The 11440-nt window shown below is 42.8% G+C and overlaps 1 protein-coding gene across 1 annotated transcript; it reads left to right on the top strand.

Annotated features, from left to right (window-relative positions):
• Positions 1–5181: 5181 nt before the first annotated feature.
• SSTR1 (somatostatin receptor 1) lies at positions 5182–9004 on the top strand. The gene has a single exon (XM_083864459.1). The coding sequence runs from the start codon at positions 5657–5659 to the stop codon at positions 6857–6859; it is 1203 nt and encodes a 400-aa protein (XP_083720585.1). The 5' UTR covers positions 5182–5656; the 3' UTR covers positions 6860–9004.
• The last annotated feature ends 2436 nt before the right edge of the window (positions 9005–11440 follow it).

Here is an 11440-nt window from a genome sequence, read left to right as displayed (position 1 = left end):
GTTGTTAATTTCTCAATTAATTGTAAGGTATAAATGACAATTTTTTTCTTTTAGGAGAAATGCTTTCTAACATACTATTATAATGAATCACTTCCATCTCTCTATTTGCACTTCATTTTCAATCTACTAAAATTGATGTAAAGTTTAGGCACTCTGCTAAAAGTAAAATTATAACCAGAATCATGACATCTAAGATACAATATCTGTATTAAAAGGGAAGCTTTTAAAAATATGTTGACGTTCTAATGAAAAGTTAAAATCTCTGCTGACTCATAGCACATTCAATGATATCAGTCAAAAAGTAAGAACAGAATTTACATCTGAGTGGTTCAAGCAGCACAAAATTTTCATCTTAATCAAAAGGTCATGAAAAATGTATGACTTCCAAAGATATGCAATTGAAATGGGTACCAAATGATTTTTAACAAAACTATAACAGGCTATAATTAAATTGATTACCCAAATTATATGATTTCTTGCTATTTTGTAGAAATATATGGTTGTAAAAGAGTGTTCACTCATTAATTTCTCAGCAAAATTTATGAAACACTTGGTTTGAGTGGTGCACAGGGTGTCTACAGTTTGAATAGGAGATACTTTACTGAATTAGTCAGTGGGACCTTATTGAAATTACTCAGCCCACAAAAACTCTTTTGAATTTACTTACGGTTCATGGTGTATGCAAATCAGATCAATCTCATGAATTACCACATCACTGCTGTGCTCAAAAGTTGAAAGATACCGAAGAAAACTATTCATATACTGTCTCACATGTAAATATTTAATGAATTACTGTAGGCCTCATTTTAAGTGTCATGGCTGTTTCCTTTTTCTCAGAGGCACAATGACACCAGGTGAAATGTATCTTGACAGAGAGAGAAGGTATCATCTGCCTTGTGAGCTGTTTGTAGGCTTTTTAAATTGGAGATTTTGAGTGTCAGCCTTACGCCACCATCAGGAGAAATGTCTGCCAGCAAGCTACTCTAATTGCCATTGGCACTCTTGTCTCAAGTAATTCAGATGGAGCTGAAGGGATTGAGCTTCAATTATTACTGGGAAGGGGGTCAACATGTGGAGCTCCAGGCTTTGCCTCACCTAAGTCTAACCCTACAATGTGATTGGAATGGATCTGAACCTGACAGCCTAGCCATTTCCTGTAGGAGAATGTGGACAGGAAAAAAAAATGAAGCCTTGTTCTCACCCTCTGGCAGCCCCTCTTAAAATTCAACTCTTTTGGAGCTCCCTTGGCTTTGTCTCTTTTCTAGCCCCAGTCCAAGGGTCAGATACAAGTAGTCAAAAGATTTACCGTATCCAGAGTCTGCATCCTACAGCAGAGAGGAGAAAATTGTTAGGGGATAACATCTGTGGAGTTTTCCCCTACCTTATTCAGCCTTTAAATCCTTTTCAACCCCTTTCAGCTGGAGCTCTTGGCTTTGCCTCTCTCCTGACCTTAACATAAGCCTAGGCATGGGGTGAACTGTAGCTTGAGATGCCCAGTGCTATCCCAGTGGCATACACAAGTGTTCTGGTATGATTTACAGACTACCCCACCACTGATCCTCCCCCTTGCACCCACACTGCACCTGTACCTATGGGCTTCCTGTCTCAAACCTAATTCTAACCCCAGGCACAGCCTAAGCCTTAGTCCTAGACCTCCCAGCATGACCCAGAAGTTTATTTGAGAAACAACTTTTTTTCCTCCCTTCCAATAGAGGCAGATGTTGCTACAAAAATAAGCAATTGGAAAGTATCTGTGTATATCTCAAGCCACCCTGCAGACTGTGTTGAGAAGGTCGAGCTGCCCTTCCCCACTCTGTGACAGGTGGATTATAAACACAAGTTTAGACCTCTGGTCTATTCCTTACAGGTAAAGTCCTTAGGCAAAAGAAAGAACTCTAAAAAAGTAAAATTTCTAGGCATGTTCCCAAATTTGAATTGGTTTATGTCAGAATTTCTGCTTTAAATGAATCTTTGATTGTTAAAACTATGCCAATGTTGGTAATTATAATGGCAGTATATCATTACTGAGGTAATAAAATGCATTATTTCTGATCAAACATTTCTACTTTATCAAATAGTTGAGGTTAGAAATCTTGAGCAACATTGAACATTTGTAAAGATCAGTAGCTATAAATTCTCAGTAAATTAATACCTATAACCTTTGTTAGAGGAATCGATCTAAGTGACTAAGCAGGCACTCAAACAATTCCTTTTTGGAAAGTGATATCATTCCCTATAGTGAAATTTTCTTTATCCAAAGAAAACTTCAGTGAATTGAGATATCAAACCTTCTGAGTGCATGCCATAGTACAGGGTACATTATTATACTTATGCCTATGATGGCATTTATTTTTCCTAGGCACTTATGTCAAGCAGGTATGTGTGTGATGCCTAATGAGGCTAGTACTGTTGCAGGAATTGCAATTTATAGGTGATATATGAGAAAGTGAGAAACATCATGCCCACATCTACTTCAACAGAATAGTTTTTACTGACCATTTTGGGTGCAGGGCATGGCCAAATCCAAGCATGGCAAAATAATGTGAAATCAGCAACAGCATGAATAAAATGTCTAAATGCCAATTTATAACAATATGAAAGAAGGAAACCCTTTGATTCATGCTCCATAAGTAAATGACCCTTAAAACAAATGCTCATGTAAATAAAAACTAGATTATATTTGAACTGTAGGTTTTCAAACAGACTAAAGTGCTGAAACCAACCAGCACTTTTTCTTGTTGATGGGTTTGCAGCTATTGAATTCTGCTCCTTCTCATATCAATGACTGAAAGCTGATTCATATTCTCCCAGTATAAAAACTTTAAAGAACATAATTCTTCAGCTGAATTTATGTAATTTCAGAAATTTGAGCAGTGTCAGATACACATTGCAAGAAAAGATTTTCTGTGGTGTTAAATACAATTTTTTTCTCAGTATGCTGGAAGCTCTGATGCTAACACATCAGAATATACAACATCAAAACACCCTAATATAAGTATGAACTTTAATTTGCATGGCATCCCCAAGTGCTCAAACATCTAGCTGAAACCCTTGTACCCAGGAACAGTCCTAGGAATGGTAAGATCATTTGCAAAGGCTGCTCAATAAATGCATTTCTACACTAGAATATAAATACAAAAAGTCCTCAAAAGTCACAAAGAGTATCATCCAAATAGAACTTGTATGCAATCACTAAAAACTGAATAAGGTTATTTTTATAATGTGTAGGGGTGCATATATACATCTATATGTATTCACAATCTGCTCTTTAAGCACAGAAGAAAAGGAAACAGCTTGGTAAGGGTCATGCAAAAGTATACATGTGCTAAATGTAATACCCTTGACAAGGTGTCAAAGAGCACATGCTCCTCACATGGGAGTGCCTAGGTGTGTATGACTAGAGGTGATGACTGATATGAGGAAGGTCATACAGTCAGAGATGTTACATGCATGTGTTTGTATAGATGCTGGTGTTGAAGAGGCATATAAGGATGTATATGGTTCTAGAGAGAATAAATTCCTCATGATGGGTTGTAATGAATAGATGGTAATCCTGCATGTATCTGCATATTAAAGTGGTGGGTAGTGATAATATGCATAATTGTGATGGTGGGCAGACAGTGATAACAAGATGTGTTAACAGTAGGAGGTGATGGGTATGCATGGTAAAATGCGTAGGTTGCAAGGATGCATGTGTGATGCTGAGTATAGTGGTGCTTTGGGGAGCCTATAGCAGCATATGCACTGTGGTGATATTTGTGTGATGTGGACCTACTGTTCTTGACAAAAGTAGGTGGTGCTCTTAGGCAGCAGTTTATGTGAAGAGGCAGGTCATTACACACACAGGTGTGCTTTGCTCACACAGATGGGAGCCTATAGCCAACAGAACAAATAAGCATTTACTAAGTATTTTCTGGGTATGCCTGCACTGAGGGAGTGTTGTCGCAGTGAGCAGGTGTGAGGGGCAGTGTGAACTAGTGAGTAACCACATCTGGTTAATACAGAATGGTCAGGGGTATATACAGAATGGTGGTGGTGGTATATGAAAATTGATTTAGTGGTTATGTACAAGCGTGTAAGGACAGGTTGTATACTCAGAACAACAACATATAGGGAGAAGAGACACATTGCCCAGAAGGAGAGGTGTATGGAAAGGTCATGTTCCTCTTTTTTTAAGAAAAGCTATCTTGCCAGAGAACAGAGATGCAGTATTAGGACTATCTGAAGATGTTCATGCGTGTTTAGAACCGGTGTTGTGGATGAGGTGTTTAAGGTGTCAGTGTCTGCCTAGAGATGACAATATGAGGAACTACTGATATATGTGTGCTCATCTAGAATCAGAGTGTATGTTAAAAATAGCACAGCATAGGTCAATGTATAGAAGTGGTTGGTGGGTACAGCATGGAAGAAGTTATGTAGTGACAGCCACACATATGCAGTGTATGAATGGAGATGGTGCCAATGGTTTGTGCCACTGTATAGGCTCAGGAGGGTTTTGTAGCCTCCCCTGGTGTGGATAAAATCCTGTCAGGGATATGCATATGTTTTAAGTACAATATTAAGAGAGGGGGTTGTAATACTGGTGAGGCAGCACGTGGTGGTTGAGCTTGAAATGATCCTGTGATTGGAAGCAGATGTGTGGGGACAGAGGAGTGGACAGCATGAGATGACCTTGGCATCACTGTGGTGTAAATAGTTGTGTCAAGCTGCAGTGTGAAAATTGATCACTCACTCTTGGATGGGACCGACAGAGGCAAAACGTGCCAGGGTGTCAGAATATGATGGTGGGGGGACACCATCTTTCAGGGCAGAGTGTGTGGAGAGGGGCAGGGCTGCTCATGATGATATCCAGTGGTGGGACAGAACAAGGTAGGGGCATTGAGCTGCGTGGTGGTAGGAGGCATGGACAATGCTGTATGCATAGGGTTGAATGTTTTGTGCTTTGTCGGTCGGTGCCATGCCTGGTGTCAGTGCTGTGAGGTGGGCAATGCACATGGTGCAGCGACAGGAGAGGGTTACAGCAGCTGCGTAGACATGAGGCGTGCTTGCCCAGGTAACACTGCCCACCCACGCAAGACCGAGGCTTTTTTCTTAAAGGAGAAAGGATAGTTCCTTTGTCATGGGTGCCCCTGGTCTGGACCTAGATGTCACGAAGGGAGAGCAGCGGAGAATGGAGGGGGAGGAGAGGATGGTGGACGGGGAGGTGGGAGGTGGGGGAAACAATACCGGGTGGGGAGAGAAGTGCGGGATCGGGGGGCACTGAGTAGTGCGGGGCAGAGGGAACAGGGAACAGGCTGCCCTCGAGCTGCCGGATTTGCCAACAGCGATGGGGCGGGATGAGAGGCGGGCAAGGGGAGTGGGGGGTGGGAAGGGACATCCACTTACGTCTCCTCCTGCTTTTTTTTTTTTTTTTCTTTCTTTTCTTTCCCTCCTTCTTTCCTTAGCTGGTGACGCGCCGCTGCTATTAATCATTCACCAGCCGGGGAGCAGCAATTGCCGCCACTCGGAGCGAGCGGCGCCGGCAGCCGCTTCTCTCCCGATGCCGATGCCCGCGTCCTGCAGCCGCCGCGCCGGGATCCCTGACGGGATGATGCCCAGCGCAGCCGGCGGCGGACGCCTGCTGCTCTGAGCCGGGGCGGGGGGGTCCGGGCAGAGGATGCTCCCCAATGGCACCTGCCCCAGGCTTCCGGGCGGTGCAGGCAGCGACAGCGGCGACAGCGACAGCGGCGGCAGCGACAGTGGTGGCGGCAGAGCCGGTGGCGCCTCGGAGGAGGCGGCGGCGGAGGGCATGGACTCGGGCGGCAGGAATTCCTCTGGCGCTCCGAACAGCACCCTGAGTGAGTCTCAGGGCAGCGCCATCCTCATCTCATTCATCTACTCCGTGGTGTGCCTGGTGGGGCTGTGCGGCAACTCCATGGTCATCTACGTGATCCTACGTTATGCCAAGATGAAGACAGCCACCAACATCTACATCCTCAATTTGGCCATCGCGGATGAGCTGCTGATGCTTAGCGTCCCCTTTCTGGTTACCTCCACCCTGCTGCACCACTGGCCCTTTGGCTCCCTGCTCTGCCGCCTGGTGCTCAGTGTGGATGCCATCAACATGTTCACCAGCATCTACTGCCTGACCGTGCTCAGTGTGGACCGTTACATCGCTGTGGTGCACCCCATCAAGGCGGCCAGGTACCGCCGGCCCACTGTGGCTAAGATGGTCAATCTGGGTGTCTGGGTCCTTTCCATCCTCATCATCCTGCCCATCATCATCTTCTCCAACACAGCAGCCAACAGTGATGGAACAGTGGCTTGCAACATGCTCATGCCAGAGCCCACCCAGAGATGGCTGGTGGTCTTTGTGGTCTACACCTTTCTGATGGGCTTCTTGCTGCCTGTGGTGGCCATCTGCCTCTGCTACATCCTCATCATTGCTAAGATGCGCATGGTGGCCCTGAAGGCTGGCTGGCAGCAACGCAAACGCTCAGAGCGCAAGATCACCCTCATGGTCATGATGGTGGTGATGGTCTTTGTCATCTGCTGGATGCCCTTCTACATTGTGCAGCTGGTCAATGTCTTTGTAGAGCAGGATGATGCCACCATCAGCCAGCTCTCTGTCATCCTGGGCTATGCCAACAGCTGTGCCAACCCTATCCTCTATGGTTTTCTCTCAGACAATTTCAAGCGGTCCTTCCAGCGGCTGCTCTGCCTCAGCTGGATGGACAATGCTGCAGAGGAACCCATCGACTACTATGCCACTGCCCTCAAGAGCAGGGCATACAGCGTGGAGGACTTTCCCCCAGACAACTTGGAGTCAGGGAGCATGTACAGGAATGGCACTTGCACCTCCAGGATTACCACCCTCTGAGGAAGCATTCCTGTCTCCCAACTCCCTTACTGCCCCCCATCTGGAGGGTGAGCAAAGCCAGGGCTGTGTCATGGGGAGGCTGGGAGGGAGGGGATTTTGGTCCTACCCACCACCAGCAGTGTTTGGCACAAGAAAGAGTGAAGAAAACCCCACATCCTTGATTTGCTCCTCTCCTGCACCCTGGTTGCCTCCCTTGAGTGCGGGTGCATTCTCTGATGCTTTGACATCCACTTAGTGAACTGTGGCTCTCATGGGTTAGCTTAGGGTCTGGTAGCCTGGCTCTGCCACTCCTCTCTGTGTCTGACAAGTGGCTGTAAAGGTTCTGCAGTGACTCTCACTCTATCTTTTGTACAGTTTGCCCTTCCCCTTGGCTGGTGGGATACCCCGAGGCACTGAGTTGAGCCTGCCTCCGTCAAGCCCCAGCATTCAGGCTCAGACTCCCCCAGCTGAAAATTACCCTGCCCAACATCTGTCAGTACACACCACCCCTTCAGAGATTAGAAATGCTGGAAAAATTCCCCCCAACACACACCTTGCCCTCCCCCAGGAAGAAGTAAGTAGCCTCTCTCTGCGCCTACCCTTCCCTCTCCCTGGAATAAAAAAGAAAGCAGGGAACCAAAAGTCCCCGAGAAGGAAGCAGCATAGTCACGAGAGATATTTTTTTGCTTTGCAGACAGCTTCCAACTCACTGGGATTTTGGCTCTGTGCTACTTGGCAGAAGCAGAGCAGAAAACGTCTTAGGGAAAAATCTGATTATTGCTGTGCTTTGGAGCTGTGCGGCAGGTTGCTGATAGTGGGAGATAAGCAGTCCTGTGACACATAAGGAGCACAGAGCTGGGACTCACTGAGACGGGAGCTGGGGGGACAGACCGCTGAGCTGGGAAATGTTCAAATCTGTACACACACAAAATAAAGTGTGCTGATAATAAAGTTTAAAGGGAGTGCTAGACTGTGAATCTGCTGTCTTGAGCCTGCTCCATCAGCTTTGAAAGAGCGATGAAAGGATATGAGACAGTTTTTGAATGACCTGGGTGATGGCAAAGTCACTTTAGCCTATATGAAAAAAGGGGGAGTCATTTAAAAATCTCCACCAGTCTCTGAAATAAATACTTGACAGAAAAAGTAGCTGTTCAGTAATAGCTATTACCCTAGCTCAAATTTCTTCTGTTGCACTAAAAAAACCCAGCAAAAGGGGTTTCATATGTTGCCAATGTAATATACTGACCCAAGGCTTCTTAATGTTTCATTTCTGAAAATTCTTGTTTTTAATGTGTGCCAGATGTCTTCTTGTTTGATTTTTTATTTGATTCTAGTCACTATGTTGTGGATGTGTTTTTCTGAAGCAATTTATACTGTGTACTTATGTCTGTGGTGGCTACTTGCAAGGTTGCATTTAAAATGGGTGATGCTCAAGAAGGCTCCTTTCCAGAAAAAAACATTGTCATTTTTTTCTAACTCTTTCATTTACATTGTCTCCCCCACAGAAATTCTCTCTTGATTTTTCTCTCTTCTCCTCTTATGACAAAGCAAATTTCATATAGACAGATGAAGCTTTCTTTGATAAATGACAGCTGATTAAACGAAACCTTCTATCCCTACTCCCTTTTATCCCACACAGAAGAGGTGGTACGGACTGTGTTGAAATAAACAGCTGTTTTTTGCTTTCTACCACCTATGCTAAAAGTGTCACACAGTGGCAAGTGTCCCAGTAGCTGTGACAAATCTCTTCTCTAGCACAATACTGTGTTTGTATTAATTATAACTACTGGCAATTTGAAGCAAGAGACTGGAAAAAATCTCTAGTAGCAGCATACCCATAGCATTGTACTCGTAGCTGCAGTGCTTAAGTACAGTGTTAAGTGTAAGGTTGACAGTTAAGGCATCTAGTATTTGTGGTGGTGGACTTATTACAGGTTTTTGTTAAATTATACCCTTTAACTTTTCTCAGCAGCAAAAAGCAGGATGCTACTTTGTACATTTCTTTCACCAAAACTTAGGTACTGTTAAATGAATGTATAAATTTAGTACTTCAAAGCTGTCTGATTCAAAGTCCATCAAAATGAGAGAAAAAAATCTTAAGTCACTTCAATGGACTGTGAGTCAGCTCCTTTTAGTCTAAAAATTGCTAATGTGGAAACTGTTACATCCTTATTAAAATATTTCATTAAAAGCTTTAACAATTGTACAGTTTCTTTTCTTTTACTTTCCAGTGGACATGATTTAAAGAAAACTTGCAAATATTAAATTTTGTAATGTTTTACATGTACATATGGGGAAATAAGGATGAAATTGCTTTATAAGCTCAATTAACTTTTCACAGAAATCAAACATCTGTCAAAAGAGTGAAGTGCCCCATGATATCCATGATGCCATTTCCAGGGCTTCACTTGAATTCTCACTCACAATATCTTCAAGATGGCATAAATCTCATAATCTTTTCACCCAGGCATACTCTTACATATGGTCAGATTAAACAGAGACTCAGTCTACTTTTTACTGTTGAATTTGTTTAATATTGGACACGATGAGGCAAGAGTGAAAAAGCATGAAAATTCATACCGTATACTCAGCTTTGATGAAAAGTTAAACTGGGTTTTGTTCCTTCTTTTTTTCTCTCTCTCTTTGCCTTGTAAAGGTTGCATTGGAAGCCTGCACACCTACCAGCATATGCACTTCAGTTTCAGTTCTCCCAGGCACATTGCAGAGGTTGGGTTGGGGCCTCAGTAGATGGCAGGCTTGCCTTCAGATGGATGGGCTGATTCATTCCCAGCCAGCACTGCCCCTATGATTCTTGGCTTAAACACTCCATGTGGTTTCAGCTGGAAACAAAATCTGTTTATCCCAAACTAACAGTTGTTCCTGCTATTTTTTCACTCTGGGAGAGGTGATCAACAGCAGTAAATCATTCAGTTTAGCTATAAAGAAAGTTAGTTAGTTCATTCTTTGTTACTATATTAAATAGTAGAACATAATTCCCAGGAAGAAAAAAAGTTGTTCTCATGAAATAATATGTACCAGAAAATAAACAGAACTCTTTTTAATGCTTTCCAAATGGCAAATAATAATATTCAGATTTCACATGCAAATTATTTCAACTAATGCTTAAGTCACTGAAAAAAGAGTACAGTGGTTTATTTCTTGGTGACATTTTGACTTTTTATACAGCTGCAAGTGAGTGAACTGTAATTTGTAAACAGTAATATTTTTTTTTTCTTTTTGCCCATGAGTTTTGCTTTATATTTAAAAAAAACTGCACTCACTTTGTCATGGAAATTGGCCTTGTGGCCACTGAAATGCAGGCAACTTTTGCACTTTGTTTTGCCTGAGACCTATAGCCAGCAGTGGGACAGTGCCAAGCAGTATCCAGTCAATGGACTGGATTGTTTCCTGTGGCATATATTCCAGAGAACAGTCTTCACATGGAACACATATCAGTTGGGCAGCACACATCAGCTGCAGCATTTTCCCACTCAGAGAAAGGAGCACAGGAAATCACTTTCCTTTCTCACCAGGCTTCCCAATGCAGTAGCAAAGACAACACGTCTCAGAATCCCTGAGGCCAGCTGCTACCTGCAGTTGGTGGACTTGAACAAGACTAATCACAGAGGCACTTTATATCTGGGCAGATGAAAAAGATGATGGCTGCATGAAAATATTCTGCCTCTTCAGATGGTCCCTACAGCAAAGAACATTACACAGAGTATGGTTTCTTTGCATTCAACACTTAAACAACCCATTTGATTTCTTCACAGAGAATGAGAATCAGTTTTCTGAATGTGATATAAGAATTTCTGAAATGCCAGCTTTCCAGTGAATTAGAATTTTTAAAAGGCTTTCTGGTTGTTTCTGGAAATCTAAAAAACTGCACTTCTAATGTATGTGGTATGCACTATTAACATTGTGCTATTTACTGTATTTTAACCTGTTTCCAAAATCAGATCCTAATTCTAAATATTAAACTAAGTCTTACTGAAATAAAACAACCCAGTGATGTCATACATTCATGTTATATAAGGTTTGATTTTACTCTGCCATATTTCTAGAACAGTGACAATTTAATGTCTTATAATCCTGATCAAAAAGAGATCCAAGAAAAATAATTTCAAAAAACCAGAAGAAATTAGCAAAGAAAGAAGCATCAATCCAGTGTTGTAAACTCAGTTATTTCAGTTCCAAGGAACCTTACTTGACACCAGGGCTCTACAGACAAGAATGTGAGTTATGAATCTCTAGCGGAGAATATTTCTACTGAATTGTGTATTCAGCATTTCCATCCTCTTCCACATAGCCCTGTTTGGCTGATAACTTCAGGCTAAGCCATGGGAAGAAAGGATGGTTTACTAATTAGATTTCTCTTTAAGAAAAATGCTTTTAGATATTACATTTTGTGGAGAGAAATGGCCAAGAAAAACAGGTGAACTTGAGTATACTTTGAGAGTATTTCCAAGTACATCATTAGATGGCTACAAACCAAGGACAATTTTGACAAGACAGATGCTTTTCAATAAAAACTAACTATGCCCACTCCCTTCCAACTTTGTTTCTCCAAAAGCCTAAAATATGGGTTTGGCAGAGCAATAA

Source organism: Zosterops lateralis (genome assembly GCF_965231275.1).
Source record: "Zosterops lateralis genome assembly, chromosome: 6".
Taxonomy (NCBI): Eukaryota; Metazoa; Chordata; class Aves; order Passeriformes; family Zosteropidae; genus Zosterops; species Zosterops lateralis.
This window is presented reverse-complemented; position numbering and strand designations above follow the sequence as displayed.